The 18997-nt window shown below is 42.9% G+C and overlaps 1 protein-coding gene and 1 long non-coding RNA gene across 2 annotated transcripts in view; both read left to right on the top strand.

Annotated features, from left to right (window-relative positions):
• LOC143365351 (kinesin-like protein KIF13A) overlaps positions 1–18997 on the top strand; it is a 145593-nt gene that overhangs the window by 6087 nt on the left and 120509 nt on the right. Inside the window, exon 2 of the mRNA XM_076805447.1 lies at positions 12618–12705. Within this exon, the coding sequence (XP_076661562.1) occupies positions 12618–12705 (88 nt within the window). The remainder of the gene's footprint in view (positions 1–12617; positions 12706–18997) is intronic.
• Positions 13923–18736, top strand: LOC143362648 (uncharacterized). Its single transcript, XR_013083677.1, has 3 exons — positions 13923–15378; positions 17237–17407; positions 17567–18736. It is a non-coding gene; the product is annotated as an uncharacterized LOC143362648 (long non-coding RNA).

Raw genomic sequence — 18997 nt, 5'->3', positions numbered from 1 at the left:
GTTTAGCACGAGAAATAATTGTTCGGAAGCCCGACGAGTAATTTCGCAATTTTCGCGAACGTGTATCTGGGATAGTGGGCAACGATGCGTGGCCTATAGTCGCCTTTAGGTTGCAAAAAGCGGTGAACGGTGGCCGACCATAGTCACCTTTAGCGAACCGAGGGGGTTAAATCGCAGCAGCGAGAAATTAGCGTCGATTGGCGCGGCGCAGCATGGCGGCCATGCTCGGATAACTTGGATTATCAACAGGCACCGCTATTCAGAGCCAGAAGCGCACTTTCCCCGATAATTAATCGCCGTCGGGCGGATAATTAAGGAAATAAAAGTGAGTCGAGTGGAAGCGTTCGAGCGAAGTATCGATTACCTCCGGGATCCGCGCGGTATAGTCTTCGGAGGCCGGATGGATTCGCGGTATCGACGCACAGCGCGTCGTTAATTTGCGAATGAGTGCGCGAAAAAAAACAACACGCGCACGCGCGCAACGCCACTTGTCGCGGGAAACCTGTAAATTTTTCATTAACACCGCCGGCGCGACGTTCCGCTTCCGTCCTCGATCACGAGATCCTCGACGGTTCCCAGCGTTTCTGAAATTATTTTTTAATGAATCCAATTAACCGGTAATTCCGCCGTTTTCGATATTTGGCTTTCGTCAGGCTCCGAAGACCCGGAGAATTTCCTGATACAGAATACACGGAACGTTATGGCAATTTTAATGCATTTCGAAACCGCTGGAAGTGTGCGGATATTCGCTTTTTCTACACGGGATTTTACGGAATTAAAAATAAAATGGATTATCTCGTTTGTCGGAAACATCTGATTCTCTTCCGTGTTGCAGGATCGGAATTTTTTCATGGTTTCATAGTTGCGGGGTACTTTTTTTATCGTTGGAGGCTCCGTATAATGTGTTCTTGGTTTAAAGAGCACTGAGAGGATTGGTGGCCGTCGCGTAATTTGCAAGTTTACGTGATCTTTGTCAATTTGTGCTTGTCAGTTCGATAAGATGCAGTGTTTATTTTCATTAAATTCTATATATGTTTTTACATACATTGGTTCGCAGTAATTGTTAATCACCCGGGGAAGATGCGAATCGTTTTATACAGAAATTTGATCTTATAAGATTAATTGTGCAATTCCAAACTGCAATTTTCACGATCCTACTTCAAGCTAACTGCAAATATAAAACATCTATAATTCTTTCGCAACATAATGTAAAATAAGTCTATTTCACTTCTGCGTAGATCTAGCGTCGATGGATCGCAAAAAATGTGCTCCAAATGCAGAAAATTTTGCACTCTGGTGGCAGCAGTCGCGACTATCGGGGGAAACGAGGGACAAATGGGGACGTTTAGGGCCTGCGATTTAGAGGTCCCGAAGGAAGACTGAATCAGGGAAAAAAACGAAACCGTTAAGGAAATCCACGGGACCGCGAAGATTCCGCGTGCTGGTTTTCCCAGGCGAGGTGGGAACGATCGCGAAAGTTTTCGATCGTAGCGTACGCGGGGGACTCGATCGGTAGCTTTGAACTCGCGGAAACCTTCCTCGGGATCCTTGGCCCAGATTTTCACACGTGATCGAACACCTGGTCAGCAGTTCCACGTAATCGCGGTATCTGAATGCACGTCGACACACTATTGTCGCGATAGGATGCGATAATGGGCGAGGCGGATAGGCTGCTGGATGCAAAGGCGTTTCGTTTCGTTTTCGGACGTTGTTCGCGTTCGAGGCAGAAAGAAGATTCGATTTTCGATCGGGGAGAACGGCCTTTGACTGACGTCCGACGTCGTTCCGGAATTGAATCCGCGAAAAACCGAGTGGAGCGAACGTAGAATTCCTTCACGGTTCGCTCTGCGGGAACAGCACTTTCGAAACGGTCCGTAGAACGTCGGAGTTCCTTCCTTTTTGTTCGGTAGCGAGCATTTTTCAAAAGGGTTTCACTGTTATCGGAATTTGCTGGTTCCGTTGAAACTGATGTCCGCCGTTCGTCGACAGGAAGATAGAAATCGAAATGGTGCTGGTCGAACGATTGATATCTTCTTATTTAACTCCCTGTAGAACAGGAAGCTTGATTTTCTAGGTTCAATAGAGAGGATTTTTCAAAATGCTGTTACTTTTCTTCGTGTTTGATGCTTTCGTTGAAATTGATCTCATTCGTCGACAGTGAAATAGAAATTGAATTGATGGCGAAAAGTTTGTTGTCCTCTGTTCAACAAGGAGGATGTTTCACAAGATTGAATTGCTTGGAAATATTGGAAAATATTGGGAAAATTGGAATTGCTTGGAAATTGATAATGTGTTTCGTTTCTTGACAGAGAATTTGAAATTCTGATGATGGCGTTCTGCTCCTTGATGTCTTCTTCTCTAAGGGTTAAAACCCCCTAACATCCATACAGGATTTACTAAAACGATTGTACAGATTAAAAAGGTTAATAAAGAATTAATTTAGAAATATTTAGTACTTAGAATATTGGCACAACGTGAAAAATCCCAGAAACACTTTCCACAATGTGTTATGGTGTGGAGAAACCATTTTTTTTTTCTGCTCAGTCAATCATCGTTTGTCGAACAGATTACAAGGGCTGATGATCATGTTCGCGCGACAATGATTTAGCGTCCACTAGTCACGAACCGTCGCGCAAAAAATTTTGCTAGCCGTGCACGTTACTTGGACAATGAATAACTCAAAAACGTCATAACCGTATGTCACGTCGGGCTATCATAAATCGATTGATTTCGACCTCGGCCGCAACCTCGATTTTCTGCTTTTACATGTGTGCATCCTCGTTGTTTAAAAGTCTGACACCGGCACTTTGTACAGGCTGACCTAGAGCGGAACTAAAACCACCCCTGCGAAGAGGTTTCCAATTTTTCGATCAAAATTTTGTCCTACGCTCAAGTATCTTTCATTCCATCCTTATTCAAGTAATCGACGATTCTTTTTCACGGACATTTCAGCGAGTTGAGCACTCCGTTATACGCCCCTGACATTTTGCTTGCTTTTAATTCAATCAATTTAGCTGAAACCTATTTTAATCATTGAATACATGTAAAAAGTTAACAAGTGCTTTAACTGCACTGCTTTAAATGCAACGTATCTTTTCTTAAAATATGAAAGAATGTTGCCACAGAAAAATCACGAATTCTTCAAACGTAACGCTGTGTATTGTAATTTTAAATAATAACGTGCATTAGAATCAGTTTATTTATGTATGCTAGCGAACGCGTAGACAATTATTAAAATTATTAAAAAATCCGAAACGTTCCTATTCGAAACAGTAGAATAGTAAAGAAACTATGCATTTCGAATCACCTATAACTCCGGTCTAATTACGTGTGAACGATAACGGTGAAATCGTTAAGCTAGCCGACTTATTACGGTAATTGAGTTTAATTTAAGCGAACGCGCGTCTTGTTGAAATTCTTTCTGTCTCTTTGCAATTACTCGGTCGCCGGTGTTGTTCGAGCTCTTCCCTTCCACTCGGCCGCGGTTTCGTTTAATTTCCTCGTCTACGTGTTCCCGTAAAATTTTTACTCTCCGATCTCTCCCCCGCCCACCACTTCGCCACTCGTTCCTTTAATTGCCTAAATGCGTTTTTAGCTGCTTTCCTGTTTTCATCGCCCCTTTGCAATTCGCTTTTACGGCTCGTCCTCGCGGCCCCCCGTTTAATTAAATTCGCCTCTTTTATGTTCGTCGCCATTTTCGCGGTTATAGGCGCGACGGAACGTGCTCGCCGAAATTTGGATTAGAAATCCGAGATACTCCGGGCTGAAAAAATTTCAATTTGTCCGATCCGTTTGGCTCGAAAATGGGAAATTAGGAAAATGAAAAAATGGACACGAAGAATCGGGGATCGGGGGATTAAAACGAGCACGGAAATTGAATTCTCGATTTTTGATTAATGATACTCTGCCTCGTCATCGGTGAGCTTAGTACCGTTTCGAAATGGAAATTAGAGGAAATAAATCAAGGTAGATAAATATTTATTTCGAGCCTTTTCTAATTTTGAAGAGAGAACAATATTAATCGAAGCATTTAGAATTGGAGATCGAGTAATTAAAGGAACGGAAATGGAATCTTCTATTTTTGATCAATGATAATCTACGTTGCCTTGGCAGAGTTTCGAAATGGTAATTGAAGGAAAATACGTCAAGATAGGGAGGAGACATATACTGTGAACCTTTTCTAATCTTAAAGTCAGTGGAATAAAGATCAAAGCTGGACATTCGAAATTGTAAATCGACTGACTAAAGCAACGAAATACGGAAATCGAACTCTTTTTGCGATTAATGATGATCTACGTCGCCATTCGAGAGTGTAAGACCGTTTCGAAACGGAAATTGAAGGAAATAAGTCAAGATAGAGAAACATTTGCTTTGAATCGATTTACCTAAATCGGAAATCAGCGGGACTGCGAAAGTTCCTCCTCTGTTTTCGCTGATATTTTGCGATATCATTAGAAAGTTTAATGGAATTATTCAGCGAGAAATGCTGTTTAAAAAATACCGCGAACTGTTGTATACCAAGAAGTTTCCTGAACGAGTTCAAGGATTTTGTCTAGACGACATTCGGACGATAAATATCTTTCTTCGAGGTTTCTTCAGTCTCGTTTGGTCAGCGGGATTCTATAATTGGAGATACGCGTAGGAACCGAATAATTTTAATTACGCCCTTGAGACGATCCCTGGTAGACGTTTCTTCGAAAGTTCGTTATTCGGCGAACGACAGCATCGCCTCAAGTGGTGTTAAAAAATAACACGGCACTTCAGCTCATCACGGGGCAAATATTCTCTCGGTGCAGTCGCGGTCCAAAAATACAAACAACGATTCGGGGGTTGGGAATCGTCGAGAGAGCCGCGCTATCGAGCTACGGAGCTCGTTCCGTTCCAACGTTCCCCTAAATACGGTGCCAGATAACATGATTCGCCCGTTTTTACCAGTATCAGCACCTTCAGAAAAATTGGAAGACATATTACAAGCAAAAACTGGGCAAAATCATTATTCCGTTCGATTGTGATTTACCTTTCACGTTTATTGTGGAGAGCCTTGTACGAATAACTGGGTGCGAGCTCCCAAATTGCTTTCGATTGAAAATGAAAAGCATTGTGAAATAAAACTGCATATTTCTTGAACCACTTATTCAATAATATTCTCTTGCCTTCATCGAGGCTCTATTGTAAGCAATTCCATGTTCACCGTCCATCAAAGTCTACATTCATTCTGCAGACTCATTGATAAATAGACCGTGCAATTTATGCATTTGTGAGAAAAATGAGTGTAAAACAGTAAAAACATTAGAAGAATGTACACACTATTATATTATTTTCAACCTACTGGACATAATAAGAAAGACAATAAATTTCTATTTCACTCGAGTTTGTTGCAATTCAGATAAAAAATTTCTTATTTCGCACAGAGATCCCAAGACCTCGGGTCGTTCTTGAAGAGTCGAATCGAAGACCTCGATGCAAAGATCGATTTCTTCAGTACACACTACAATGTGAAAATGCGATGTGAGATCGCGTGAAGAGGCTTCGATTGCGAGTAACATTGTGTCGTTCGTTTGGTCGGCGGTATCGTCGATCGCGCGAGCTGCGTATAGATCGGAGAGATCGTTCGTCTGTCGCGCGCCACCCCGTGGATCATCGGCGGAGGATGATGGAGCGATAGTCGTAGCACGCGCTACCAGAATCACGATACACAGATCGCGGCGATGATAAACTCCGGTCGGTGCCGCGGCTCGATAACTGTCAGGTTACACGCTCGACGATCGCGCGTACACGGCCCGGGGTTACACATTACAAGCGTGTATCGTGGGAGGACAGCTTCAAAGCGCAGTAACGTGGGAGGGCAGAGCGCGGATCGATAACGCGGGGAAGATGGTGTCCACAAAGTAGACCGACGAATTACACGTTCATCGTCGAGCAGACCGAGCAGAGCGAGAGAGGGACGCGCTTCTCGGCGCTGAATAAATCACGCGAGTCGATGAATTATCACCAGGCATTAGGGCCCCTGCTTACACCGCCAGATATGCGTTCGCCTGAAACGAGACCGGTCATTTTCGCGAGAGACACCCGGTGCATCGTAGACAACAAACTCGACGATTACACGCTCGAACGGATAGACATCTGCAGACGAACACGCTCGTTTGACAACGAACCGATGATTTATCTGCACTTTCGGATGGCGTGACCGCCGCGCCGAGCGTGATAAGCGGTCTGCGGATCTTTATGCAAATGTGCAGCTTCGTGCACTGATTCGTGCTGGGATCATAGAAAAATTTGAAAGTTATGGTTAATCGAATTTCCAACTCTGTTGAATATTTAAAAATTAGCTGTGCTTCGAACGCGCAGAATGCGCAGTCAGCTGATTAATTGCCGGCGGATCTTCACGCGAATTTCTATTTTCGCAGGCTATGGAAAATCGGTTGAGGCAAAAATTTCTTTCGCTGGAAGATAGATGAGATGAAAATGTTTTTCACTCCCATTAATGTTGTTTTGTATTGTACGATTTTGCACACACAACTGTCTTCATATTTTTAATACAGTAAGTGAAATTGCTGACAGGAAAATGGAAGACTATGTCGACATCTTAAAATTATTGTTGGCCGTGCTTTCCGCGGAAAAAGTATTCGAGGGTACAGAAAATATTCTTAGAGCAGCCCTTTCCACTTTAAACTCTCGAGAATGCCTCGTCTTCGTTCGGATCTGAGCCAGCGCGGAACACCTGTCTACCTGCCACGGTAGACGGGTCCAAAGAAAACGAAAAAGGAGTTTGCTTAAGGCCCGCTTCACGAATCGGTAGCATGCGTCGAGATTTCCTAAATAAACGGGCGGAAAAATGACAGGGAAATGTTCGTTCGTCGACGGCTATAATCTCTGCCTTGCTTCAAACTTGCAACTAGCAAATGGAACAACGAAGAATTATATAATCTAAAAGAAATGAAATAAATAGAACTGCACCGTACGAAATGGTACCATAAACGTGTGAATCAACACGTCACCCATATGTGGGTGACGGAATCATTTGTGCAGGTATTAAAATGAATTTTTACGTTGATACATTCATTGTACCAAATTTTATCAGGATCTGTAACATACAAGAAAGTTGGACGACTACTTAGTATCATACATTTAATTTTTTTCATTAAATAACTTACTTTGATTTTATGGAATTTTTGGGCGTTCAAAGTGTTAAGAGTGTATACACGCCGGCGGTTTCGCTTTAAAATATTCTCGAATTGGCCGATACGGATTCCAGCAAATCAAAAAGACCTCTATGAATTATGTGAAGAGGATGAGACGATCGTTCCTTCCAGACTCACCCGATACGTCGCGAAGCCGCTTATAAAAGCAGCGCCGTCTCATGCTAGCGGCAGCATGATACTGCACCTACTTTCTTATTTATAATCTTCTTTTACCTTCATCGATAAAAGAGAAACGAGCCGGCAGCCAATGAAACGCGGCGATATGGTGTCCACGGCTCTCTACAAGCGCGTTTTACGAACGAAACCAACGCGAACAAGCGGTGGGAATGTTTATTGCAACATTTCGGTCGGCCAACAGCGAACCAGAGTCCGCCGTTCGACTGAAACGAACGCATTGTGCCAAAATCAAGACCCTGCGGCTTTGTTCTTCCGTTGCCGAAGAATTCCGCCGTTAGGAGGCCAATTAATACGTTCCATTAGAGGTCCCGTTTCAATTTTCATTAGCTGTTCGACGATTCCTTCGGGTTCGATATCTTTCCGCCGTTCGCGGAAGTGGGGCGGCGAGTGGTTCTTTCAGTTAATTAGAGCCCGAAGACGGTTCTTTGGGTTTTGTCCGTGGACCCGCGAACGGTGTAATTTCCTTCGTCCGGCGACCGACATTTTCTTTGTTTTTTCTTCTTCCCTCTTTTCGGTCGAGGGTGCAGCGAAATTAAACGATTATAATTTCAGTCGGACTGGAACGTTAACGCGGATAATTCTCTTCTGGTTTTCTTGACGCGCTCGTTACGAGGCTGCGAGTAATCGAGCGTTCACGGCAATCACCGGGCCGCGCGAAACTTGCCAGTTGCTTTCGATCGAATCCGACAAAAACGTGCGTTTGATTGCATTTAAATGCATTCGCACGGCGAGAAACGTTCGAGCAATTTTAGAGCGGTGAGCTAACCGTTCTGTCCTTCTGAATAATCGATCAACGACACGATTATCGCGGTTTGTTTCTAAATGTTGCCGATGACATGGATCAAGGACGTCGGGCGAGAATCGAAAAAGCAAACACCGGTCTAATGGAACGGAAAATAAAATCCGGATGAAATCAAGTCGCGGGGCTCGCCTGAAACGCGCGATCTGCAAATCAAATTTTTTGGAGCGTAACCGGGGACGTTTGAACCGCCAGGTGACGTTCGGTTTTCAATTATATGCGACCCAGAAGCCACCGGGCCGGATAAAAAGGATTTTAATATCGGCGACGTGTGCTTCCTGCTCGAAGTTTCTTGCGCGGTTATTGCGCAGCAGATAAGACTCTCGCCGTCGATCAGGATAAACGATCCCTCCTTCCCCCACCACCGCTCGGCTAGATAGCTGTGATCAACGCGGCGACACGTACACGCGACAAAGGCAATTAAAACGTCCGAAGGCGGCATCGGTGTGCGTGGGCACGCACGACAAGTCGTCGTACGCCAGCGATCCGCTCGCTCGTGCGTAAGTTCCTCGTCAATGAACATCGCCGATCGTGTCAATGAACGGAAATCGATAGAGATCGCGTGACTTTTCAGTCCGGCGAGGTCCACGAAAGCACTCGCCATGATTTACAGCGCGGTAAATCCTCGAACTGCTGCATCACTTCATAAAAACGAGATGATGTACCGTTTGCTTTGAACTTAGTCTTTATTTTCTTCCAGCGTGCACTCTAAATGATCAATGGTTCTTATATATCTATAAATGTATGCAAAATACGGTTTTGAATCAGCAGATGAAATTGGGAGATTGAATCGGTATACGGACACTGTAGATGTAACGAGGATCACAAGGATGATTAGAAGAGAGGTCAAATTACAAGTGAATAAATATGGCTTACACCGTCAAGGCCGATGACGCCACCCTGGTGTCAAAATCTATATGGGGTTATAACTTTTGATTGGAAACAGATATCGACTTGCGATTTAAAAAAAAAATCATATAAAGACCATGCTGGTTGAATGATATTCAGTCTCGTGTCTTTTGTACGCAGGGTCGAAGATGTATTCGCGCGAAGAAAATATTTTTGCGCGTGTCGAACAGAGAACGCGAAAGAATCGGCGCCGGAGGAAAACTGATCCGTGGTCACCGAGCGCATCGAGTCATGAATGAGCACAGGTTACGACGCTATCGATCCGATTGGCCGAGCAGGTTGCCGATGCGTTTGAATAAAGTTAAGGCGAGCGGTCGCTTAGCGTGGATTTACCGCCTCATGCGATTACGTATGCGCGCGGACGTTGAATGTTACGAGCGTTATGACTCGTGACTGTCGTAAGACTGTCATAAGACCTCATGCATGGCTTCTCTACATGCTCGCACGCTCCTTCGCCTCTCCCCCCCCTTCCATCCCCTGATCATTTTATTCTCGCTCGAATGGATCGCATCGATCACCTTGCTGTCCACTCCTCTTTTCTTTTATGTAGCTACATCGACTTTTTCCCAATTTTTCTTTTCTCTCGAGGTATATACACGCATCCCCTGCCGATCTTTTTTTTTCCAACGTAAACACCTTTTTGCAAACTCTTTTCTTCCGCGCTAACGACCGGTATCGCGCGTGACTCCGTTATAGTGTGTCTCACAACGTCTTCTGTTCTCTGTTATCGTATTCTGGACGTCTCCTTTCAGAACGACACATTGTTTATAAATTCTATTCACGCGTTGAATGTTTGAATTGCTCGACAATTCTTTGACTTGTATGCGACATTATTCCTTACTTATTCTTCTCGAAGTCGTCGAACGACTCCGTTAAACTATTTTCCGACTTGAAAGTCTGAATCTCTGCGGATCCGAAAATCTGACTCTACGAAACAGCGACTTTTACACAATAAATAAAAGATCATGGTAGCAAACAAACAGAAGCGATACAATATAAGTGAAACGCAGATGTCGGTAAAATTTGTGAAGCTGGAGCGATAAAATATAAATCGACGGTGCACATAACTCCACGCGGTCCTTTAAAAAAATAAATCGACAGAAACGTTTCACTCGACGCTTCATCCTCGATGCTAAATCAATTTTACAATCGCGAAAATGTTTACGCGAAAATTGGAATTTTAGCGGAGCTGACGAATGTTTCGTTATTTTTAAGGGATTGAACGTGAAGGGAGTTTTTAATAGAACTGCCTATCGAGCTTCCGGCGAGGCTGCCACTGCGATCGATTGAATCGATCCACGGCGACGCTTTGTTTCGATGACTCGCGTGCCGGCGGTGTTTATTCGCAAACAGTTGTTGCGTGATACGATTAGACGGGGGTGTGGATGTAACCAGCGTTCGAACGCGTACGGCTTCTTTTGTTTCTTGCTCATTCGTTCCATAGTTCCATCTCCTCTCTCGGAAAACTACCAGCAATGAATACATTCATTTTTCGAAATATTCAGGAAAATAAAAACGAATATTACTGCTGAACAATATAGAATTTATTGCACACCGTTGGGTTCTTGTATATTTATGCATATAAATAAAACTGTTCCGAGCAGTATTGTCTGTTTTTTAATTTTTCAAAACGCGTTCTCGAGAGGGGGAGTGAAATTGGGTGATTGGATCGCTATACGGACACTGTAGACGTGACGAGGGAAAAAAAATTGATACGAAGGAATGTGAAATTACAAGGGAATACGTATGGTTTACACCATCAAGACCGATGACGCCACCCTGGCGTCAAAACCTACGAACGGCTGTAACTTTCGATAGAAAACAGCTACCGATCCGCTGTTCGTGTCAAAAAATCATTAAAAAAGTAAAGATCATTATAAAGTAAAGATATAAACCCTATTACTAATTCTTGTATCATTGATTGTCGTTAAAATTTTTTATTGGGGTATCGGAGTATCGCAATATCCTGCAACGGGACCTCATTATTATTCGCAGGGAACGATACAAGATTTTCTAGTAAATCTCGAGCGTGTTCTTCGTCGATCGACAATTCATTGGGCGGCTGCGTCGTAACGCGTCGCCTGAATAATGCCGGGCCACTGTTCGGTTTGTTCTGGGCTTATAATTAAATAAATCCCCTTGAGCATACAATGCATATTCAGTGGTAAACTGGGTACGTCAACAAGAACGCGTGATCAAACTCCGGCCGCGTTAGTTACGTTAGAACGCAATCGTTTCGGAAGAGTCGGAGACTTTATTGTTATGCGCCTCTCTCGATACGAGAGATTCAAGTTCAGAATGAAGTTGTTCCGCGGAATGTTCAATTCAATATTTGATAATATAATCTCTTCTTTATCTTTCACCTCGATTTTATACAGATTTTTGTACAGAATAAATATTTTTATGGTGACGTTTTACTGTAGAAAATTATTTTACAGTTTTCTAGACTGCTAGTAAACGTGTCCAATTTTCTTGTCAATTAGTTTTTAATTTTCAAACGATGAATAAACTACAAAGATAAGGTATAATTTTGTACGGAGAGAAACTTGTAATTGAAAGGAACTAAACGCGCGATCAAATTGCTCGTCTTAAAGATAAAGATTGCAAATAGACATCGCGGAGAGGCGATCGTAACCTGTAATAATCACCTTTTTCTTGACGTTTGTGAAATATATATTTACAGGCGACAGACGGCGCGCTGCAGTCTCGCCTTGTAAATTCTGTTTATACGTTCCATTATGCATGAACTCGAGATTTCATTACGTGCGCGCCGATGTCCGGTCCAAGTATGAAATTTACCAGGAAAAAAGCGTCGAGAGACTGAACTGGTTTTCGCGTGGATGAAGCCTGATGAAGCGACCAATTTTAACTTTTAATTAGGTTCGTCGATGACACAATGCAATATTTTTACACAAATATTTGTCCCGACACCGAGAGCTGCGTACCAATAAAACAAAAGAGGATTTGAATTGATTTAAACCCACGCCGGACTTTTATTCCATACAATTTTTTCCTCCTTTTCTCATGTTCGTCTGCTGTGGCTGTCAAATGTTTCGGTACATATGTAAATATAAAAATTGATTCATTGTGAAATATCACTGTAAAATTACAGTATATTTTATACCTCAAAAAATTCAATTCTTCGTTGGATTTTTTTTTTAAACAACGACATAAGTTAACATTTTAGATATAAAATGGGGTTGACAAGTGTGTATGGTTTAGTTGAAAATTTTCTGGATTTAACAATTGTTACTTGCAAGCTGTGTAGCCATAGGTTAGTTTTTTAGCCGATACTTAATTTTTAGAGCACGTGTCACGAATTTTAGATAACAGCCTGATAAAGGACGGAGCATTTTGGAAACCTGTCTTGTTAACAGCGCATTGTACAATTTTAATCCTTGCGTACCGTTCGAGTAATTGCTCTACACACAAACGAGAAAACGGTTGATCGTGTTCTAATTTTCGCAATAGCCCTGAACACCCGCCATCAACGTTCCCAGTTGATTGGACTAACACAATTTATGTTTCAGAGCTGGAACTCGGTACACAATGCGTCGTCGAAATGTCCGCACAGCAAACCATCTTGCAGCATCCCACCACGATGGACAAAATCGAACGGTGAGCGATGTTCTACTTTGATTTGCACGTCGCCGAAATCCACAGGGTGTCGAATCGGCAATTCATCATTATAGCTTGCGATTTTTCATGCACGGAAAAATTGGGGCGAGGATGTATCATGTCATTCTAGAATTAAAAGCCTTCTCCTTTACTCACACAGAATCCAAATTTTTCGGTCCACCATTACCGAACCCGTTTAGAAATTCCTATAAGCAATCCAAATTTTTGAAAAAATACTGAAAGACTATAATCAGTTTTCGAAAGTAGTTTAATATCTTTGATTAAGATTCTGGCAATTAATTCCGTTTGAACCGAAACATCTCGATTTCTCAACCAGTCAATTACTATCCATCATCAGCTGTAATTTCATTTTTCCACATCGGCTCGCCCACTCCCTCATTGCGCCACCCATCTAGCGATGCACTTTGTTAGATGCATTGAATCATAAAATTGTAATATCCTACTTCCGAGCTTAACGAACAAAACGTTAGACCGCTATTCTCTGGTATGAAAAATAAATTTGTTCACAAGCTTATTCGGGATTACACTTTCGAAAGATTGAAGCACAGGCGCCACTATCGTGTTCGCGGGAAAGACCACATAATTACGTATTTCATGTTTGAAATTTTCTCGTTAACGTTTAATCTACCTTGAAAATTTTACGATCGCGAGGATCACGCGCTCCTGGCAAATTAAAATCCTCGTGGAAGTCGGCATCCACGTTTTATCTTTCTATTAGCCACGTTTATTAAACCGCGTGCGCGCCATTTTGCCGAAGGTGTGAATATATAAAACACCGGCTTTGTCGCAGGAAATGGAAATTCATTGTTCATTGGACAACTGCGGCCGAATTACCTGTGTTTTAACTTTATTCGGACTAATTAACGTTATCGCTCAATGCGCCATTGTTCCCGACATGATGTTGTTGTGTTCTACAAACGAAATAGCCAATCTTTGCCTGCCTGTTCTCACCAACAATGTTTTTTTATCGTGGACACCCACGTCTAAGTAATAAAATGAGACGCTCGACGAGTTTATTCGTCACACTAGCCTAACAAATTAACAAATTACAATATTCAATGATGTTGCACTTTATAGTTTCAATCTTTATGCCGCAAATGTAAATTAATCTGTGATTATCTAAGAACATCTACAATAATTTTGTTATAAGTCAACTAAAATATTAAAGAAGTTTTAAAATTGAAAGTGAATAAAAAATTCGATCGATCTGTTAGACCCAGCATTCAGTATGTTAATGAGTATATTGCGTATTGCAATAATTACAAATTTCGTCAGCTCACTCTTGTCGTAATCGCTTCAAATCCGCAGCTTATTATTGACTGTCGTCTGACACAAGGTTAGACAATTTTGTATAGCAAATTCGCTGAAAGTTATTTATCCCGAGTTCAGTAGCCAATTGATCGACAACCAAGGCTGCCGAAGTTAATTTTTACAAATTCACACGTGGGACGGACATACGCAAGTTCAAGGGTGAAACTCGCTGCACATAGTGATTATTAATTCACAGCGGGAATTTACGCGTTGACGTGGACAGCGAGCTATCGGCTCCTTGTACGCTAGATAATTAAAGCGCACGGTCTTATCGCGACGGCTGATAACGATTGCGTCGGTGCTCGGTGCCATCCGTGGAACGTGGCGGAAAATTTGCGGAACATCGCCGACACTCTCTTCGCTTCCTCTTCTACTCGAATTTTCTTCGTCGGTATCGGTCGCAGACGTTCATTTCCCTAACGCAACACAAACGTAATTACACTGTTGCCGCAGAAATTAAAAGTCTTGGAAGTTTCGCGCTGGGGAGCCCCGGATGAAAATAGCTTTTGCTTTCGAGTTTCTTTATTGAATCAAAAGGTCCCTGTTGCGATTTCAAAGCGATTGTCCCGTTAATTACGTTACAGACGAATTGCTATCGGTAGACTGTGGACCCTTGGGCAAAATAAGAATGATCTACATTGATTGTAAGAAACAGAAGTTAAACGAAAGTGGATGTCCTCTTTGAATAATTTGAATAAATTATAAATACACGAAATCGGCATCGTTTGATCGCTATCGGTATTTCTCGATTCCCGCGAAAGGAAGCGCGTAGGTCTAAAAAGCTGAAGTCGCTTTGATCCGTTAAATAATATTTTCCGAACATGTTCCGCGATCCTTATTTCCGCAGGCTTTGTGGGGCGAACAATGGCGGCTCGTCGAGCAGTTTTCGCGGGAAAAGGTACGGGCGTGTGCGTGCGTGTGTTCACGAGGAAGTTTTGAAAGAGCGCAAGGCTCGGGGGGTGAAACAGCTCAAGTGCACCAGCATCCCCCGCGTCACAGGCTGACGTCGAAGATCGATACACTCATCGGGAGGACGTCGTAACGTTGCCTCGAGCTCCCCGGAGACGACACGGGGACGGTGTTCCAACGGCGAAACGTTTTGTCTCGCGCCCGTCGAACTTGGTTATTGCATAATTGAATGATTCTCGGGGAGACTATTCATGCGGGATGCAGCTCGGCCGACGCTCGGAATTATTCAGCGCGCCGGCTCGCTATCGGATGACGATCGAATCCGGATCGCTGACGGTTCGACAGTCATCGGACGATGATAGGCTCTGGCTGGGTTATATCGAGAATTTCGTTTAGACAATGCCGTTTGCAATCTGCATTTTTGATCTCTCAGTCGTTTTACGGGAAAGCCTTTTTGCGTGCCTTGAACTTGTTTCGATAGATAGCCGTGCAAGATCATTGTGCGAAATATTAGGGGTACCCATAAGTAATCAATTATTTGCAAAGAATTTGTTTTGCCTTTAGTTCTGCACCGATCGTTGAAGAGGACGTATTCTTTTACAGTTTCCGGTAAAGCAGCATGTGTTCAAAATATTCTAAAAAGTATCATTTTTTTTTACCACCCTGTAATAAAATGGCGGCGTGCGTACCTTCCGAGGATCATATTCGTCATTGCATACTTCTTCATTTTCATGCGGGATTCAATGCAACGGTAACAACAAAGAAAATTTGCGATGCTTATGGAGATGTATTGAAGGTCAAGGGAAACCGTCAAGTGTCTTCTCTCTGTTCATTCGTTTGCAATAAATTGTTCAATTGTGCGGTCTGCGGATGAAAGAGTCGAAAGTGCTCACAATAATTCACAGAGGCATTCCGAGCAGGAAAATTGTCATAGATTACTACATCGTAAATCGCTACGGAAAATAAAAATTGCCTCCATCAATAGCAAGATGTGAGAGTGAAAAATCTCCTTTTTTAAACAATTTCAAGAAGCTAAGGATTCTATATCGACATCCCGTAATTCTCATAAACTTTCGACCGTTTCTAATTTGTTTGTCTCGTAAGTGCATAAGATCGCGTCTGTAAAAGAGAGGTAAAGTGGCTGTAATAAAATGGCGGCGTCCGTACCTTCCGAGGATCATATTCGTCATTGCATACTCTTTCATTTTCATGCGGGATTGAATGCAACGGTAACAACAAAGAAAATTTGCGATGCTTATGGAGATGTATTGAAGGTCAACAAGTGTCAACGTTGGTTCAGAAGGTTTGCTGCTGGTGATTATGATCTCTCTGACAGGCCTCGAAGTGGACGACCAGTTGAATTTGATAATGACACCCTAAAATCTCTAGTGGAAGCTGATCTAGAATTAAGTATACAAGAATTATCGAGAAGCCTTGGGTCCACATGGTCAACTATGCAAAGGCACCTACACAAAATGGGAAAGGCATATAGGAATATGGGTACCGCATCAATTATCTGAGACCAACAAGAATATTCGTCGATCAATTTGCATTTCGTTGCTATCCAGATTTCGTAGAGATCCATCTCTTAGCAGAATCGTTACCGGAGATGAAAAATGGATTCTTTATGATAACATAAAGCGTTCCAAGCAATGGCTTTCTGCAAATCAAACCGCAATGTCAACCCCTAAACCTAGCTTATCACTTAGAAAAGTGTTACTGTGCATTTGGTGGGACTGTCGTGGCATAATTCACTATGAGTTGTTGAAACCTGGAAAAACAGTTACTGCTGAGTTGTATGGTCAGCAATTACAACGGTTGTATTCGGAACTATTGACAAAGAGGGCATCTTTAGTCCACAGAAAACGTGTAATACTGCAAATTGTGACAATGCCCGGCCCCATACAGCGAAACTCGCTCAGGAAAAAATCAAAGCATTGCAATGGGAAGTTTTACCGCGCCCCTCCCTGGAGCATTATTTAAGAAATAAAACATTCAGTTCTGTACAAGATGTAAGGAGGCACCTTCAGTCATATTTTGCTTCACGGACCCTGGATTTCTATAAGAGGGGGATTGAAAATTTGCAGGAAAGATGGCAAACTGTCCTTGACAATGATGGAGATTATATAATAAACTAAGAAATAAAAACTTGAGTTTACTACAAAGTTTGTTTTAGATTTCAAAACAATTCATTACTTATGGGTCCCCCTAATAAAATAAAATTTTCTCTTTTGGAAAATTTCGGTTGAAGATGTTCAAAACGGTACGGCTGTAGTTTCTAACAGTAAAGGAACTTGTGTAGGTCCTATAGTCATGAAAAAGTGCTGAGATGGCACCGGCAAGACAGTTTGCCAGCGGTGTGTCGTGGCTTTGAAATTTCCAGCTGCTTTTTACGAGTAACCAGTTGACTGGAGATGATTGGTGCGCAGACTGGCAGAAGTGTCTGCTATTTATGGTCCAGGTGAGTTTAGCGCGCTGTATCGTTGGCCCGGAGCAGAACGGCACCCAGCCGAGCAAGATACACAAAGCAGGTCGCCTCTCGTCGTTATTTCTCGGCACGTGATCCTTCGGACGCCTCGCTGCCTCGCCGAACTTCCCTTATCTGCTTAAACTTTTGCAGAAACTTAACAGGCCGGCCCCCGGTTTTTGTCCCAGTTCGCTGGCTCTCGGCGCTGTTCGCAACCGAAGTCGACGCCGGACACATGAATCTTGCAGCAGCCACGAGAGATAGAAAGTCCTGGACAGGTTGCTAGCCTGGCATACATTAGTGTTAACGTTTTCGTGTGAACGTTTTGCCGGGAAGCGTCATTAATCTTCCATGGTCTGAATCCGGCGCGGTCTTCAGAACGGGGCTCGATTAAAATGAATCACTTGCGCGCCGCGGTGATCATCTTGATCAGACAACGATTCTTTGCGCGTGGCGCGAGGTATAACGAGCATCGGTTACGTCTTCGAGCATCGACGCAGTCTGAATAACACGGAATTAACTTCATCTACGAAAAATCATTCGTCGGGTGCACTTCTCAGCGAACCTTCAATTGGTTAAGAATTGTTAACTGGGACGCAGACGTTTATGAAAATTCATGTTGTTCAACACACGTGTGCAAGACATATTCTTCTGACGATTCCAGATCGTTAACAAAACGTCACTACACTACGTGTGGCATATTTTGCAATAAGAGACAGCTGACAGTGTTGACTACACCAAGCACTAAATTGAAACAACTGGTTTTATAAGAAAAATCGTGTAAAATATAAATCAATTGTGTCTTGCCTTTGTTACAAGGCAACGTGTACTATAAACATCTATTTGGATCTATACAGGGTGTCTCAAAAATGTTGCACTTCATTTAGAGGATTCATATTACCGCTTGCCTGAATAATTTCCAAGTATCTTCAAGAAATCGAAAGTTTTCACGATTTTCACTTTCGTCAGACGAATAACAAAATTATGTTCGAACGAGGTACGCAGGAAATAACCTTCTACTAACAATTCAATCCCAAAGCACTATTATTAATGTAAAAGGGTCCATTTTCTCACTGGCCGAGGTAACATCGATTTGGAAAATTGTAAAGAAAATCACCAATCCATGCTGAAATCCAGTGAAGTCCCTATAGGGGAGTCTAGTGGCCTAATTTCCGGGGGTAATTCCGTTAAACACTCGAAGTTGTTAGTATAGTTATCGGATAGACGTATCCTAAAATCAGCTTAATCGCGCGAATTTTCCGTAGCCGTAACGAATGGCCGAGCTTTCCGGAAACTGTTTCCCCGTGGTTGGCCGATTACTCACGGTTAATTATCCCACGTGCTAATTACCAGCCAACAAGCGCAAGAGGCACGGTCGAGGAGTGGGGGCGGGGAAGGGCATGTACGTGAGCTCGCGTTCGCGTCGTGACTTCAGATATGATAAACAGCCGGCTAGAAAAACAGCTCGCGATTATTAAGTACGCGCGTGCGATGGCTCGTTACAGCCGAGACCTTGCCATCGCGAGTAGCAGCTGACGATTGGTAGTGATGGCTATAAACCAGCCACGGACAAGCTTGCTCCAA

This window comes from Halictus rubicundus, chromosome 2, assembly GCF_050948215.1.
Source record: "Halictus rubicundus isolate RS-2024b chromosome 2, iyHalRubi1_principal, whole genome shotgun sequence".
NCBI lineage: Eukaryota > Metazoa > Arthropoda > Insecta > Hymenoptera > Halictidae > Halictus > Halictus rubicundus.
The sequence above is the reverse complement of the archived record's forward strand: the minus strand, read 5'-3'. Positions and strand labels throughout refer to the sequence as shown.